Source organism: Rhincodon typus, chromosome 41 (genome assembly GCF_021869965.1).
Source record: "Rhincodon typus isolate 14 chromosome 41, sRhiTyp1.1, whole genome shotgun sequence".
NCBI classification, from domain to species: Eukaryota; Metazoa; Chordata; class Chondrichthyes; order Orectolobiformes; family Rhincodontidae; genus Rhincodon; species Rhincodon typus.
In genome coordinates, this window is record NC_063372.1 from 7,415,637 (window position 1) to 7,434,218 (window position 18,582).

An 18,582-nucleotide genomic window follows, 5' to 3' on the forward strand; every position below is an offset into this window, starting at 1 on the left:
ACAAGCATCCTTCTTCCTCTTAACCAGTCGTTCGAACTCTCTCAAGAACCAAGGCTCCCTCAGTTGATCGCATCTTCCCTGCCTGCTAAGGACAAACATGTCAAGCACACACAGAATGCATTCCTTAAACAATCTCCACATTTCAATAGTGTTCTTCCCTGACGGCATCTGTTCCCATTTTATGTTACCCAGTTCTTGCCTAACAGAATTGTAATTACCCTTCCCCCAATTATAAACCTTACCCTGCTGTATGTACCTATCCTTTTCCATGACTACTGTAAAAGTAACAAAGAGTTATGATCGCAGAAAAGGCAAGTAAAACAGTGGTCAGATTCAAAAGAAATAACTTGCATTTCTATGCTGTTGTTTGTGTCCTCAAGACATCCAAAAAGCACTTCAAAGCCAATGAGTTACTCATAAAGCAACTCTGTAGACAAGTGTGGAATCTAATTTGCATACAGTAAAATTGCATGCACAGCAATGAATGACCAGGTTAGCTCTATTACCTCAGCCTTGATCCAAGAAGGGAAAAACATTATGCTGGACAACAGAGATACAATTCCTCACTGCAAACTCCTATTCTTCCCCTACCCAGGGTCCACTTAGCATCAAAAAGCACTATAAATAGATTTTAGTAGATTTTATTAGATTTTATATTCTGGAGAGCACCTTGTCACAGTCAGGCTGCTTTATTGGGGGCGCATAACTTCATACTCCAGATTCAAAAGCACCTTATTGAATGAAGCAAAACAAAAACAAAAAAAAAAGGCATTTGGCATTGCAAGAAAGTCTGTTCATAAATTTAGGAATACAGCAAACAATGGCAGGTAACTTAACTGATTGAACAATTGGTGCATATTATCTCAATAAACTTATAAATACCATACAATTCGGCACATTGTAGTTTGCTTTTGAAGTATAAAAACCCTTCACAATCTAGAAATTGCCTTTATAAAAGACGGCTAACGTGCCAATATCAACTCCCTCCCATAGGTGGGTACAGGCTCCTAATCATATGGTGCAGGCGAGGCTCTTCATCCCTTCTTATCTTGACCCTTCGAAATGAGCTGCGGCCCCGATTTTGTGCTTGGGCAGCCATTGCATTCAATTTGTTGACAATGAGAGATTAGAAATAGCTCCCAGGAGACAAAACTTTTCTCAGCAACATTTACCCAGAGGAACCAGACTGGGATTGTATTTCAGGACAAACGTCACTAGTTACTGACCACAGATCTAACATGGCCAGAGTGTAATTTAACCCTTGTTGATGCAATTTTCAAAGGAAACCATGAAAAGTCAACTTGGAACCCGCTTCAGCCAAAATGTGGAATGCCAGATTACTACAACAAAGTTTAACATTTTGTACCTTAATCCAAAAATAGTATTCAATCTACAGTACTTGGCTTCATAGACCTATGAACAAACCTACTGCAATCAAATCTTCAGCTGTCCCTCCCTCACCACTGCCTCAATGGGCACAGTCATTATCAAATGCTAATATAACAATGTTAATGAGATTGCTCCAAAATCAACAACTGGAGATTGAATCGGAATCAAAAATCGACAGCAGAATATTTGGAGAAAGGGGGCATTACAGCACCTTCTGCACAATGTGGTTGCAAGGAATTAAATTTGGCTTCAAGTGGCATCCAAATTCAGTGAATTTGGGACAGTAGAGATTAAAAAAAACCTATTAATTTGTAGTTATTTCTCCCTGTCCCCCCCCCACCTTAAAATCGTATATGAATTTGTTTTGGTAACTTGCAGCACACTGATCTGCTTGCTGAGGCAGAATTCTTGTGTTTAGAAAGGTCAGAGAGATACACAAGGAATGATGCCCAAGACTGGAACGGGAATTTATAAATGAAGCATTGGAACACTGAAGCACAGTCACTAGAGATTAGCAAGGAAAGAAGTAATGAGCAATTGGGACTTGATGCAGGATAGGATATGCCCAGAGTTCTAGCTTAGCTGAAGTTGATGGAGAGTGGAAGGTGGAGTGCTGACTAGGAGACCATTGGGATAGTAGAGAATACACATTACAAAAAAGTACAGGGTGAGGGGTTTAGGGACAGAGAGCTTGAAGGAAGATCAAAGTAGGTGGTGTTTGAGATTGAGAGTATATGGGGTCAGAAACTCAGCTTGGGATGAAATAGGATGGCAATTTGTAAACAGTTTGGTTTAACTGCGATCAAGGAGAGCGATTGGGTGGGGGTGCGGTCAGTGGTAAGGACTGCAGCAGGAACCTCCAAAAGAAAATATAAGAAAAGAAAATATTAAAAACACCACAATTCAGGCCAATTCAGATAAGAAAAGCCCAGTGCTGCCTTTCAAGAACCTGAAAGTCACGAAGTGCCTTGAAGCACGACTCTTGATGATAACCGAAAGCAATACTGCCAGCCATACTGAGGTCACCTGTACTTGATGACAAAGATGTTCTTTGCTTGCTGGCCTGTATACGTTATGCCAACAAGTGAAGAACTCAGAGAAGACAAGGAAAAAAAAGTCTGATTAAAATTGAATAATAATTAGTGGCCACCCAATGTTCTGGAAACTGTAGAATCTGCCCTGCAATACAAATGGCATGCAGCTCAGAGGTAAACACATCTTGGAACAGCTCTACAACGTAAACTTGCCAGAGAATTGTGCTTCAAGCATTTAAACTAACTTTAACGCAGAAAATGTACAATTACTCAGCAACAAGGGATGCTTGCATTATTGGACTGGCTCACGATCTTTGTTTCAATCATTATGCAGCTGTCGAAAGTTAGTTGGTATTCTCAGGTGAAGCCAAGCATCTCTAATCTACACACTCATATCTACCTGATGCAAGGTTTTGAGTTCAATGAGAGACAAAATGCGTCAACTGTAGCAATCAATTAGGATTTTGTACCCAACAACTGAATGGAGGTTCAATAAGTTATCCACATGTTTTTAAATGTTACAAATGTGAACATCACATCATCACACTCTCAACATGGTTCTTATTCTAAAAAGATATTTATGACATTATTGAAAGCACCTTGGTCCTGTCAAGATGTACCCAATCAGAATGCCTGACAGGAAGGTAGCATTCTTTATCCTCAAAGTGGAGTTCAATAATTAGAATCACGAAAAATTAGTTTACTGATGTGTCATAACATGGTTGTACCTGCACAGGTAGTACTTACCAAATGCATGGAGAAGTTCCGCTTGCATAGCCCTGGTGAATTTTTTGACCAGACACATTGCAGTGAGGCCAGCAAAAAGCATGTTGTAGAGAAAGATGATGTAAAAATTTCCAAGCCAGTTAAAACTGCCAAAGTTCCCCAACAAGTCAAAGTTTGTGATTCCTAAAATAAAAAAAAGGTCCTAATAAAGGAGGTAAGCAATTCCAACATCTGACTTAATGTTTGAAGGAGAAATCAGGAGGGTTGCATGCATCACTTTACTCATCATTTCCTACTGTGTAGTCTCTTGTTAAAAGTGAAATTGTTGTTAAAGTGGATCTTTTTACATTCAAGCCTTCAATAAACACATGCTGTCATATGACCACACCAAAAGTGAGAAACAAGAGCATTTATTGCCCATCCCCAATTGCCCAGAGGGCAGTTAAGAGTCAACCACATTGTTGTGGGTCTGGAGTCACATGTAGGCAAGACCAGGTAAGGATGGCAGATTACCTTCCTTAAAGGACATTAGTGAACCAGATGGGTTTTTCCAACAATCGACAATGGATTAATGGTCATTAGATTGTTAATTCCAGATATTTATTGAATTCAAATTCCACCATCTGCCATGGTGGGATTCGAACTCATGCCCCCAAAACATTACCTGGGTCTCCAGATTAATAGCCCAGCGATAATACCACTAGGCCATCACCTCCCCTAAATATACCTTCTTAAATCAAATAGCTAATTAACAGTCAAGATGTGCACCAATATTTAGCAGACAGAGAGCCCGTTATGCATGCAACTATATTCCAATGAGGGAACCAATGCCTTCGAGAGAAGAAATTCTTGAAACATTACACAAATTCTCAAAACTTCTGCTTCACAAGAGAGAAAAACTGAATTTTATACATTTTTGATTTGCAAGTTGAAAATGGGGCTGAACTCCCAGTGGCCTTAGAAGTGTTTGGTGCCATCTAAAGGCAGTCTTAGGTAACTCAAATGCCAACTGGAATGGTGCTCAGAAGACGCCATCAGGACCAAAGGCTTGTCACGACTTGTGTGAAGCAAATTTGTTTTTATTGCATTTGCTTCTGGGATTTCTAAATAGCATTTTGGAGAACACATTCCACAACTTAATCTGTTTTTACGTGGAAACAGAAAACCAGTGCCTTCCTTTTATTATACAAAGAGGTAACTATTCCTTATTATCAAATATCATATTAATGTTCTCTGGTTACCAGAGGCAATATGAAAAAGGGGTAGCAAAAGGTCATTCAAACAGTCAAGGTAACAGGGAGCGAATTCTCTCATTGCTATTGGTTACATCCAGAGAAGTCACAAGAGTGACATGATGGGCAATAAATCACTTACAGGTGGAGTGGGAGTTTACACTGCAATTTTTCTGAGATACTAATGTTAACAACATATCATCCAATATAGATTTTCCTTCAATTTTCTCCATTCCACTCAAAGCCAACGACAAATGGCTCAACCGTATCCTCGCCAAGAGATCCTTGACATCAGACATGTCTAGGCCATTTAGCCAGAAGGAGCAAATGCCTTCAATTGCAGTACTGAGGGAATGCTGCATTGGAGATGCCCTCCTTTTAATAAAGCATTAAGCAGAGGCCTTGCCTACATGCTCAAGCTGCCACAGAAGACCCATTGGAACTTTTTGAAGAGGGTTTCATCCTCAAAAGCAGATCAAATAATCCATTCAAAGTCATTAATCTCATGCTGGTTTTGGGCTCCAAACTGACTATTGTGTTCAATGACATAATAACAGCATGTCAAATTTAAAGATACATTGATGGAGCTCTGCCAATGTGATATGTTGCTGTGTAAATTCAAACTCCTTCCATCTCAACTTCACTTGACATTTCCCTCATTCGTGCATACAAAAAAAAAAATCACGCTTTAGCAAAGTACGTGTTAACAAACTGATAACTCGGGTCAGCCCTCCCTAGGCCGAACAGTTCAAAGCAATTAAGACATCCCCAGTACTGTCCCAGCAGAGATGTACACACTCAGCAGACCAGGAGAATTTGAATGATTTAGACACAGTAATTAAAAGTTGAGGTGGAAGCTACAGTCACTGAAGAAATTTACAACCGCTTACCAAGAGTCCGGGAGAATACTGGCAGAGCTGAGCTCAGAACAAGCAGTGACACACAGTTCCCGATTATCTAGATAAAACAGATTGTTTGAAAGATTTTATTCATGACAAGATAATAGTATCCTTTAAACGACTTTATCATGCTATATCCTGAATACAGTGTATAGTATTGGTTCCCTCAGATAGTGCAGGATATAGAGGCTGCAGAAAAGGTTACCAATAGGGTTACTAGATTGATAACCTAGTTTAAAAGGCCCTTAGTTACATACAAACAAGGAACAAGAGTAGGCTACTCAGTCCTTCAATCATGCTCCACCATTCAATAAGATCATGGCTGATCGGACTTAAACCTTAACTCTACATTCCTGTATATCCCCCAATAATCAAGAAAGCCAACGCATTACGAGCAGACACCAACACCTACCAACAGATGGCGATAGACCCAACATCACAGTTAGGGAACCGGATTACAACAACCCTGAAGAAATTACTTAGCTCAGGAAACATCAGAAAGACAGACTACCAAAATATGAAGCCAGAGGGACCCAACACACCCTGCTTCTATGGACTCCCTAAGGTACACAAGCCAGGTGACCCCCCCCCTAAGATCCATTGTCTCACTACCAACATATAGACTAGCCAAAGGACTACAACAGAAACCGAAATACTTAGTTGACAACACTACCCACTCTATCCACTCCTCCCAAGAATTCCTCAACATCATCAAGGACACCAGGATAGAAGAGGACGAGATAACGATATCCTTTGATGTAACATCACTATTTACATTCATAAACACTGACCCAGCCAAAGAGACAATTGCCACACTGCTGGTCGAATCAGGAAGACAAACACCCCATGACACCAACAGCATCAACAAGGACAGCACCCTGAAACTACTGGATCTGTGCCTCACAAACCACTGAAAAACAGAACAGGAAGTAATACCAACCACCCTAGCAAACCGAGGCAGATAAATAACAAGTGAGACAGAACACCAATGCTTCACCGGAGGCGCACGGACAATGTTCCCTCGCAGGGTGACAAAACATTTGCAACCAAATCCACCGGCTTGGCGAGCACGTCTACAACCTCATCCACAACCCGAGCTACAAATCTTCACAATTCCTTATTTTTCAACTGTGACCCCTAGTTCTAGATTCTTCTAAACAAAGACATCCACCCAATGAAGCTCCTCTTGGGATCTTATATGTTACAATTAAGTCAACTCTGACTCCAGACAATACAGGACTAATCTTTCCCCATAAGGCACTCTGCCCATTCTAAATATCAGTCTAGTAAACATCCTTTCGTAAGTACAATGGATCAGTACTGTACCCGGTGCTCCAGATGCAGTGTCACAAATGCCCTGCATCACTGACGTATAAACACCCCCAACTCCTGCATTCATTTCCCCTCACAATAAAAGATAATACGATCAGTTTTCCTGATGACTTGCTATAACTGCTATCCATGCACTAGGACACTCAGATCTCTCTGCATCTCAGAGCTCTGTAACCTCTCGCCATTTAGATAATAAGTTTTTTTTATTCTTCTGCCAAAATGTACATTACATTTTGCCATATTGTACTCCATTTGCCAGATCTTTGCCCACTCACTTAACCTATCTATATTCCTTTGTTGTCTCCTTGAGTTCTCTTCACAACTCGCTTTCCTACCTATCTTGGTGTCATCAGCAAATTCAGCTACTGTACCTTCAATCCCTTCATCTAAATCATTTTATATAAATTGTAAAGAGTTGAGATACCAGCACCGACCCCATAGCACACTACTCGTGACATCCAGCCAGCTTGAAAAAAAAATCACATTTATTCTTACTCTCTGCTTCCCGATGGCAAGCCAATTTCAGTCCAAGCCAATATGTTAGCCCCACACCACGAGCTTTTGTTTTCAGCAACCTTTGATGTGGCACCTTATCAAATGCCTTCTGATAATCAAAGTACAATACATCCAATGGTCCCCCTTTATTCAAAGCACAAGTTACTTATTCAAAGAACACCAATAAATAAGTTAAACAGGTTATCCCTTTGACAAAACCATGTCGGCTCTGCCTGATTACCTTGAACTTATCCAAGTACCCTGTTATAATGTCTTTAAAAATAGCTTCTAACATTTTCTTTATGACAGATGTTAAGCTAACTGGTCTGGGGCTTCTCACTTTCCGCCTCCCCCTTTTTGAACAAAGGAGTTACATTAGCTATTTTCTAATCTAATACAACATTGCCTGAATCCAATGAGTTTTTAAAGAATTAAAAGCAACACATTAACTATCTCACTAGCTACTTCTTTTAAGATCCTACAAATTACTAGGACAGACTGAGACCTGGATTATTTTTTTAAAGTTTTGGATCAGATAGTCTCCAAGGAGATAAAATTGTGATTCTTAAAGTAACTGAAGGAGTAGATTCAGACCACGTGGATAGGCTACTTAAGGTCAGTAGGGAAGACCAATAACACAAGCATTGGTTGCAAAAGCATACAACCTGGTGAGATGCTAGAAGGCAAGACTTGTTTATGCAGGGCCTTATACTCTGGAATAAATTGACAGCAGGCTTACTACAAGCATTCAAAAGGGATTTAGACAAGTTCCTGTAAATGTCTGACATCTCTATATACAGAAGGTAGCAGGATCATGGCGGGGTAGCGGGGGACAGTATTATCATTCATTGTTTGATCACCTCCAGAGTTTGGAGAGGGTTGCTGCAGACTTCCTCCTCCTCCTCCTCCTCCTCAGCTTTACACAGCTGGCAGGGTTTGAGTTTTAGCTCACAATACTCACTGGCAAGACCTATCAGCTTTTCCTGTCCTCTTTCAGATGTTTGTAACTACACAATATTTGACAGAGGACTTGATGGCTGTATTCTAATATTAAAAATTTAATCCATTAGAACAAGCGGAACAGTACTGTCCGTAGCTGCTGTGTAACTTGACAATACAGCTTCGTCGTCAGCTAACTCAGCTTTTATACCGTGGGCAGCACTTCGACCGGCATAGCTTGCAGTAAGAATTAGTAACCAGTTTATAACTCCATACAGACCCTAGTGTGGATGTTTTTTTTGTAGATTTAACATTTATCATAATACTGGAATCAGGGAGAATATGATGGGAGATTTCAAAGGGGAAAATAGCCACTGATCTGACCCTTTCCCAGTGTTGTAATAGCATACACAGAAAACAAAGAACAACATGGCACTCTAAGTTATACCAGTCTGACCATTATAATCCTCAAAGAGGAAATCATTCTAATAGATACGTTTCCCAACCCTTACCTTAGTCATGGTGGTGTCCTGCTTCTTGGGGGCAAGTTTGATGAAAAATGGGGAACTGTAAAATCCAACAACTGATGACACCATTAAGTAACTGCACTGACATTAAGGTGCAATAAAATACTCAACATGCCAGTCAAAAAACTAGTCCTAGAGCATCAGAAACTAGTGAGCCATCTTATTGGTGAGTAGTTAAACCAAGGCCCCGCCTCCCCTAAATCCATGATTTTTCCCTCAATTATAAAGGATAACAGGTGGGGGCATTCACTTGGACTTGTGATTGCACAAAATTTAGTGTCATCTGTGACTCCTCAGTTACTAAGGCAGTTTGTACCTACACATAGCAAGCCCTGGACAGCTTTCAGGCTCGGGCTGAAAAGTATACTCACACCAGATAGCGTGCCGTGTAGAAACCATTGCTTCTTGATATTCAACAGCATTGTCACCATTCCTCAACATCCTGGGGGCTACCATGAATCGGAAACTGAACTGGGTCAGGCACATGAATACTGCAGCTACGACAGATCAGAGGCTGGATATTTAGCCTGGTCAGCAATGTTCCTATCCCACGATCAATTAAAAAAGTCAAGGCAGATTATTGGAACATTCCCTCATACTCACTGTGGCACTTGGCCTCTGCCTACTACACGTGACAACCCAACAACATGCAGGAGACTCTGGTGAACAACGGGAAGGTGACCGACAAAGAGGACAACATCGGTCTTTACAGAAGAGAAAATTGCTGAAAAAGGATACAAAATGAGAACAACTTCCACAGCTGCTCCAAGTGAACCAAACATAGAGAGAGAGTCTTTCCCCAGAGGAGGATCCTGGAATAGAAAAAGGTCTTAACAGCACTCCAAATATCACATGTCATGAGTAACACATGAGTTCAACTACAATAAGGCTTCAGAATGGGGGCGGGGATGGTGGTCGAAGAAGAAAGGAGATGGAGTGAGAAGTTTGGGAAGGGGAGTAGCCCAGTTGGGTTCCTAAGTGATAATTAATGCACGATACTTCACAGTACTGCTGTGATATTAAGCTGGATAGTGAAAATGCCTTCAAACACACTCTATCCAGGTTCACACATGAATGGTCTTTTAGACAAAATATTGTATGGTGGTCAATACCTGTAGTGGTTGTAATTCAGCAAAGACTTGGGAGGATACAAAATTCAGAAATCCACCACCACAATTCAACAGTAACCTGCAAACAGACAGCTGCCATTTTCCTTCAAAAACAGATACTGTGCGCATGAAAAAAAATACTGGAGGTATACAAGAGGCTGGTCCACATTTGGAAGGAGAAGAAATAGGCCAATATTGTACTGTCAATTAATTTTCAGAGTCGCAAAGGAGTTGTGAAGAGTTAATCCAGTTTTTTCCCTTTTTGGCAGACATGCAGTGCATGTTCCAACATTTTTTATTCTTATTTCAGATGTGTGCTGTACATGGTGTAGGAGCTCCCTCTCCAGGTTATTAAAGCTTGTGCATGATGTATCTCGAAAAAGGTTTAGGGACCACATTGTAAAACAGTACAACAGCTTAAAAGGCTGGAGGATATCTATTGGAAGAAGGTACATAAAATTCACTTTTGCTTACGTTGACACATTTTGTTCTTCTGTTTGCATATATGATAAAAAGGAAATCATCTATATCCGACTTGAAACATTAACTCTGTTGGGCAGCATCTGGAGAGAGAAACATTCCAGGTTTCTCCAGCACTTTGTCTTTATTAAAAGAGAGTATATGCTCCATTTATAATTCAGCATCAAGTGCCGGTTTAGAGAGTGGAGTTACTGTTAAAAACAATACTTTTACAAGTGAATAAGCAGTTTTAAAAATGGGGTGACCTTTTTGAAGTTTATAAAAATCATGAGGGGCATGGATAGGGTGAAGAGCCAAGGTCTTTTCCCCAGGGTAAGGGAATCCAAAACTAGAGGGGCATAGGTTTAAGGTGAGAAGGGAAAGATTGAAAAGGGACCTAAGGGGTGCCCTCTTCACACAGAGGGTAGTGAGAGTATGGAATGAGCTGCCAGAGGAAGTGGTGGAGGCTGGTACAATTACAATATTTAAAAGGCATCTGGATGGGTATATGAATAGGAAGGGTTTAGAAAGAGATGGGTTAAATGCTGGAAAATGGGACTAAATTAATTTAGGATATCTGGTCAGCATGGATGGGTTAGACCGAAACGGTCTGTTTCCGTGCTGTACAGCTCTATGACTCTCTGCACCAGACTACACATGTGTGCATGCTTTTCTACATTCAAACTAAACATCTTGTCATGTAGATCCTCACACAGAATTAAATGGCTTCTATCTTTAAGATGACCATTTAATGAGTTCGGTTCCACTGCACTGTAACAAGGTCACAGGTAGTTGATCTTGTTACAGAACGCACGATGTATGACTGTCTGTGCATTTGTACACCAGTCACATATTTAACTTTGGAGACCTCCCGTGCTGAATTTTAGAAATGATAAAAGGCACCAAACTATGGTAATTCCAGCTAGTCACAGGGTAATAGCCAGACAGAAGTTACAGGAGCCAGTCTGGGAAATTTCAGCTACTACACAAGAAACAGGAGAAGGTCGTTCAGCCTATTAAGCCTGCTCCACTATTCAACTGGACCATGGTTGAGTAACCTTTAATATTCTCACCTCACAAAAATCATGCGGAGTTTTCCAAATCAACGATGCACAGCTTTTAAAACTAAAATATGTATTTGGGATGGCGGGGGCGGGGTTGGTCAGGGTGAAGAGATGGAAGAGCATGGAGGAGGCAGATGAAACATCACAGCTCTGTGAATGCCTCTGACACACGCAAACACAACACACAAATATCTGACAGTCTGTGCTTTATTTTAGATTTCTTACCTGCATTCCTTTAGGCATGGCTGTTTCATCGATTAGTAATTCAAGAACATGGTATCCCACCAATAGCACTGAGATACCCTGAAATTACAGCAGATAAAAAAAAATCAACTGGGAAGAATGTGTAATCCAGTATTTCCCATTTAGACAGACATCACTGTCAGTCCCAGAGCAGTCGAGATTAAGCTACATCACTATGTTTCAAGAGCAGTTTATTCATTCCAGTGCAGTCAATGCAACTCTTAAAACTGATAGGACAATACAAAGTGAGTTTGGAGCCATCAGTCAGCACAAGCCCCCAGTGTAACCCTTTGCAACCCAGCGCGAATAGTACAATAGAAGTTGTAGAACATTGTGGAAGCAGAGCAGAGGATGCTGAATGCTGTGTTTGGTCCATGACACACCTCCGGTGGAAGGGCTCGATGCTGCTGCTAGCTGCTGAAGTGTTGCATTTTTCACTAGCTCAGACATCTTTATTCGGGTAATACTTAAGTGTGATCGGGGCACGAATTTTAAAATACTGGAAGTTTTGTTTATGGATCAAGTAATGTACAATTCCTGGCTCACATTTGCATCAGAACTAAAACAGGAACCAAATATGTTTGTGCCAAAGGCCAGCAGATAGTTTATCTTCTCAATGAGGGCTTTCATGTGAAGTTAGGTTTTCTGGTTCAACCAATTGAACCATAATCAATTAATTCCTGTATAAAACAAAGTTTATTTCAAAACTATGATGCCATTCAACATTTTGGGTGAGTTATGCAAATGAGTCACTCATAAAACATAATGCAGCTCCAGGGGTCTCAGGAGGGATTGGAGACTGAACTCTGAAACCAACACTGAATTACAAAATGTATGAATAGCCAAAAAAAAAAAAAAGGCTTCCAAACCACTTCACAAAGAAATGAGGTAAAAACATTTTTCTTTTATTTTTAAATATACTTTCACAGGATGTGGCTGTCCCTGGCTGGGCCAGCATTTGCTGTCCATGCCTAATTGCCCTAGAGAAGGTGATGATGAGCTGCTTTCTTGAACCACTGTGGTCCTTGTGCTGCAGGTACACTCAATCTTCTTAGGGAGGGAACTCCTAGAATCTGACCCAGTGACACTGAAGGAACAGCGATATATTTCCATGTGGGAGACTTGGACGGAAACTTGCAGGTGGTGGTGTTCCATGAGTTTGAGGCTTTTGACCTTCTAGATATTACAAGTCACGTTTGGAAGATGCTGTCAAAGGATCCTTGGTGAGTTTCTGCAGTGCATCTCGTAGGTAGTACACACTGCTGCCGTTATGCATCAGTGGTACAGGGAATGAATGTTGAAGGTGGTAGATGTGGTGCCAATCAAGCGGGCTGCTGTGTCCTGGATGGTGTCAAGCTTTGAGTGTTGCTGGAGCTGCACCCATCCAGGCAAGTGGGGAGTATTCCATCACACTCCGGATTTGTGCCTTGTAGATAGTAGACAGGTTTTGAGGAGTCAGGTGGTGAGTTACTCACTGCAGGATTCTCAGCCTCTGACCTGCTCTGATAGTCACAGTATTTATACAGATAGTCAAGTTGAGTTTCTGGTCAATGGAAAGCCCCAGGAAGTTGATAGTGTGAGATTCAGTGATGGTAATGACACTGAATGTTAGGGTGATGGTTGGATTGTCTCTTATTGAAGATACCACAGTAGATTCTGTACAATTATCCCAAACTGCAATGATTAGAAAGATGTTCATTCCCACAGTAAAATTGAAATGGGCAAATGGACACCATGCAGAAAGCTGAAGCTAATTGAGAAAGCAACAATAACAAAAGACTGAACTTGTCCTATTCAAAAGTCTGACAGCTAAATCTGATTAAATAAAAACAGAAAATTCTAGAAACCCTCAATAGATCTGGCAGCATATGTGGGGACAGTCAGTTAATGTTTTCAGTCTAATATGACTTTTTTCCAGAACCCTTGGTTGACTACGCGAGATTTAAGTCTGCACTCTCCCTAGCCAATTTGGCATTGGAACTCCAAGACCCAAGTGTTCCCCTGTATTTTTCTTCTAACATCATAATGTGTGGACAACTGGAATGACAAGTTGCTTGAAAATGGTCCTCCTCGCAATTCCTTCCATTGAGAAAACGTTTTTTAGGTTGATTTTGTTCACAGCCAAAACAATGCTTTTTAAGATTTTGTAAGAAGAAAAATACACAACATTTATCCCCCATCAGTATTTGTTTGAGAGAGAAACACCGATTTGTACAAACAGCAAAAACACAGACAATATTGTGGCTTTAAAGGAGGTGTATTTTGTCCTGATACTTTTATTTTTTTTTTTTAAATGAAGAAAGGTCGAGACAGAGGTTATCAAAGTCAATAAAGTAAACAGCTTGTGAGGCCTTGGGTTTTTCTTTAAAAGTTGGAACAATAGAAGCAGCCTGAGTGGGTCGGCTCAAGCTCCCACAGAACCAGGATTTTTAGTTTTAGCTTTCAGCACTTGCTGGTGTCTTGAAGGTGGATGTGGAAGCTCTTATTACTTTCTCTGTTACAGCTAAAAGCCAGGGTTCTCTTCCTGCTGCTGGAATTGTATTTGAGACAATGTATTTTACTGAATTTGCCTTTGCCAAGGGTGTGTTTATGGGATGCTACTATATTGGAACAGTTAATTAATAGCAGTTAGTATATATATATTGAAATGCTTAACAAAATAGAGTTACAGTTAAGCCAATTCTTTTATTTTGTCTGTATTTTAACTGTAGAGTAAAAGTAAAGTGTGTTTTGCTTAAAGTCGAGTAGTTTGACCAATCGAATTGCATCTGGAACACTACGCCTTACACTTACCTTTAAAATAAGAAAAAGTTAGGGTCTAGGCTGTCTTAATATATTTTGAGGGAGGTTTGGTCTAGTCCGTAACAAATATGCAAACATTTGTATTCAATAGTTGAACCCAAAACAAAAAAAAAACCAACTTGAAAACCTCTTACACTAAAAGAAAGGCCAGACTATAAAGCATGCTACAGTCTCTAGATGACATTTGAGGTGGGTTGGCTGCATCGAGTTGGCAAAGCATTAAAAACAGTTTACAGAACACTTTGTAGTTAAACGTTCCGTGTGATCGGCAATTCTGCACAGAAAGTGAACAAGATGTGATTGAGTACATGGCCTTCTATGTTTGGACAAGGTGCGCATTTATCAGAAGAAGGTTGCAGTGAGAATTAAGTCTAATTTGCAGGTTTGTGTTTTGTACCATTGTAACATGAACATAGATTGCACCCTTTGAATATTAAACCAGTTTGTTTGTGCTTTATAAAAATAGCCATGGAATAGAGGTTAAAATTTGCATTAATTACAGGTGGACAACCAAGTGGCTGGAGTCTCTTCATCAAAACCCGATCAATATTTTTAACACTTACTGTTAATGCCAGAAGCAGCAACATGACTAACGGATATCCCAGGTTTCTTTGCCAAGGTGATGCTCTTCTCCTTATTTCTGTAGGAACAAATTTGCTGTTAAACATGTCGCACTATGCAGTAGTACAAAGCTAATCCAGATTTTCTGTCCCTTACCCAACTTAATCCTCCTGGCATGGATACTCAGGAAGTGATACTTAAGGGACTCCACACTGAAAAACACCCAGCAAGGTGACATCTTGCCTGGCACCATAAGAAAGAAAAAACGATACATTAGCAACAATGTTGCATTTCAATGCCTTTCAAACATATTAATTTTTCTATTTAACTAAAGATCAAACTTTCCATTGTAATGATCAGCTATCATTGGAACACAAAACTGCACAGCTCAAAAATATATCAGTTGTGACTCAAACTATTGTGTAGGAATCTCACATACTTGACAGAAAATGAAAAGGTATCAAATTCAGCTAAGCTTTCTGCCCTATTAAGGATTGTGTTGTATACAGTATCATATGTACTATAGTATTACTGCTGGCAACAAGAGTTTCTGCATACCATTTAGCTTATGCAGCACAGCAGCCTCCTCAAATCGTGTACAATTGAGTTGTTCATCCAGATCCTCCAAAAGCTACAAATCAAAAAGTAAAGCATTAAGATTGATGTATTCTCTCTCTTCAATAACAACTTGCATTTACATAGCACTTTAACAAAACTAAAAATCCCCAAAGCTCCACACAAAAGCATTATCAAACATTGGGACAGATGGTCAAAACCTTTATGTAAAAAAGATACGTTTTAAGATCATTCTTAAGAGAAGAGTGGGGCAGAGGGGTTTAGGGGGAGAATTCCAAGGCTTGGGCCCAGGCAGCTGAAAATACAGGCCAGGGAGGTTCAAGACGCCAGAATTGGAGTAGTGCACAGATCTCAGAAGGGTGTGGGCTGGAGGAATGTGAACACAAGGATGAGAATCTTAAAATTGGTGTGCTGCTAGACAAGGAGCAGGTGTGGGTCAGCGATGACAAGGTTAATGGGTGAGCAGGACTTGTTGCAAGTTAGAGTACAAGCAGATGATAAGTACGAGTGTATGGAGGGTAGGAAGGTGGTCAGCCATTGAATCTGGAAATAACAATAGCACAACATAAAAGTTTCATGAGTGATGTGCTGAGGATGGACAGAGGCTGGTGAATATCAGAAATGAAAGTACAAAGTAGCTCTTAGTGATGGAGAGGCAAGGGGGTCAGAAATTCAGCTTACAGTCAAATAGAATGTCAAAGTTCAATCTCCATTACCAGGGAGGGGATGTAGTCTGTGCATTAATGAACACAGTTTGTGGCAAAGACCAAAAACAATGGCCATTTAATACAGATAACATCTAATTGGAGGAAATTTATGCTCATCTAATACGGAGTATTAGACAGCAGCACAATGAATTAGAGGCAGTTCAGCCACTGCAAAACTAAGTTAAATGGTACCTTGCAGTTCCAATACATGACAATGACAGGGCAGTGTTTACAGTCTCGTACATAACCATGAAGAATGGTTATCAGGGAAGGGATGAAGGGGACAGAGTCATCATTAAATCAGAAATAAAGTCAAAGTATTGGCAAAGATCTGTAGCTGGGGTTGTGGATGAGGTTGTTGACTTGCTCGCCGAGCTGGCTTGTTCTCGTTCAGACGTTTCATCACCATGCTAGGTGACATCATCAGTGGAGCCTCCAATGAAGCGATGTTATTCTACTCTGCTTGGAATTTATACAGTCCGGTCTGTTATAGTGAGTAGTGTCATTTCCGGTTTTGATCTGTATGGATTTGTATATAGGGTCCAATTATATATGTTTGTTGATTGCATTACAGGTGGAGAATCATGCCTCTAGGAATTCCCGTGCATGTCTATGTTTGGTTTGGGCTACTATGGTTACTTTGTCTGAATGTACAGATACTCAAGGCCATCAGTTTAACTGGGACAAAGTAACCATAGCAGCCCAAACCAAACATAGACACACACGGGAATTCCTAGAGGCATGGTTCTTCACCTGTAATGCAATCAACAAACCTATAGAATTGGACCCCATATATAAGCCCATACAGATCAAAATCGGAAATGACACTACACACCATAATGGACCAGACTGTATAAATTCCAAGTACATCGCTTCATCGGAGGCGCCACTGATGTCATCTAGCATGGTGATGAAGTGTCTGAACAAAAACAAGCCAACTCAGCGAGGAAGTCAACAACCACAGAAATAAAGTTAGTTTTTGCATGAATCTTCTCATGTAGCATTTATGTTAGAGAACTACTTCTTGAAGTAAAAGGGCACTGTAAAACATGCATGGGAATGTGAGCCTCTTCTAATAGCACAAATGCCTTTGTTTATAATCAACTTATCACCGACATTAGAGATACAAATAACAATCTAAGTACTAACAAGTTTATGAAATCAAGATTTGATTCTTTAAGTGGGTTACCAGAATGAAAGCTAGAAAAAAAAAATTCCATTTCTATCGTGTATTTCATAAATTCAGCACATCACAAATGGCTTCACAGCCAAAGAAAGCAGTTTGAAGTTAGTCATTATTGTAACATAGGAACTAAGCAGTCACTTAGCTTACATAAAAGGTCTCACAAACAGCCAGAAGATAATTTTGACTAAAAAAAAAGTAAATTTTTTCAAGGACAAATATTGGTTGACACCTTCTACTGCTCAAAAGAGTGCCACAGGATCTTTTTATGGGTGCCCAAAGAGGGCAAGCGGAGCCTTGATTTAAAAGGTCCCATCTAAAAATGGCACCTTCAGCAGCATTCGTGTCAACCTGGATTCTATTCTCCAAAGTGGAACTTGAACCTCGATGTTCTAATTTAGAGGCAAGCCTTTCCACTGAGCTATGACTGAAACTTTAAATTAATGAAAGTCCATATGAATACTCAAGAAATTTGAAAATGCAATTCATTTTCTTCAGTGACTTTGTGGATAAATGCGCAAGTGGTGTGTAATGACACATTAGAAAAGGTCTCACATTTGGTTAATCATTGCTGTCCTAATTGCTGTAGGAAGAATCAAAAGGCAGACTATTATTTAAATTGAGAGAGACTCAAAAAATGCAGCAAATGGATGTACTTGTGTATGAAACACAAAGGATTAGCATGCATGTGCAGCTAGTAATTAGGATGGTAAACTGTACATTGGCCTTATTGCTAGGGGTTTGGAATTTAAAAAGTAAGGAAGTCTTGTATCAACTGTACAGGGTGTTGGAGAGTCTGCACCTGCAGTACTGTGTAGAGTTTTGGTTCTTGTATTTATAAAAAAAAAGTACACCGGCATTGGAGGCAATTCAAAAAGAGATTCACTAGGCTGATTCCTGGGATGAAGGGGTTGACTTACCAAGAAACAGCTAAACAGATTCAGCCTTTATTCATTAGAATTTAGAAGAATGAGGGATAATCTTATTGAAACATACAAGATTCTGAGGAGGCTTGACAGGGTAGACATTAAGAAGGTACTCTCACTAGTGGGGGGGATCTTGAAGAGGGGACATCATAACAGAATACGGGGACACTCGTTTATAAAAGAGATGTGAAGGAATTTTTTTCTCCCAGAGGTTAGGGAATGTCTGGAATTCTCTACCCCAGAGAGTTATGGAGGCTAGATCACTGAGCATTTGAACAGGAGGTTCACAGATGTTTTGAAGTATTAAGGAGTTGATGGCTATGCTGAGCTGGCACAAAAGAGGAGATAAAGCTTGGAGCAGATTAACCATGATCTTATA

The 18,582-nt window shown here is 40.2% G+C and overlaps 1 protein-coding gene across 2 annotated transcripts in view; it reads right to left on the reverse strand.

The window, feature by feature from the left end:
• The window catches only part of lmbr1l (limb development membrane protein 1-like), a 46,342-nt gene that overhangs the window by 10,019 nt on the left and 17,741 nt on the right, over window positions 1–18,582 (reverse strand). For both annotated transcript variants that reach the window (XM_048619012.1, XM_048619013.1), the window contains exons 9-16: window positions 15,370–15,442; window positions 14,968–15,054; window positions 14,814–14,890; window positions 11,431–11,508; window positions 9,312–9,385; window positions 8,559–8,649; window positions 5,272–5,338; window positions 3,171–3,332 (exon numbers count right to left, since the gene is read on the reverse strand). In XM_048619012.1, the coding sequence (XP_048474969.1) occupies window positions 3,171–3,332; window positions 5,272–5,338; window positions 8,559–8,649; window positions 9,312–9,385; window positions 11,431–11,508; window positions 14,814–14,890; window positions 14,968–15,054; window positions 15,370–15,442 (709 nt within the window). The remainder of the gene's footprint in view (window positions 1–3,170; window positions 3,333–5,271; window positions 5,339–8,558; window positions 8,650–9,311; window positions 9,386–11,430; window positions 11,509–14,813; window positions 14,891–14,967; window positions 15,055–15,369; window positions 15,443–18,582) is intronic.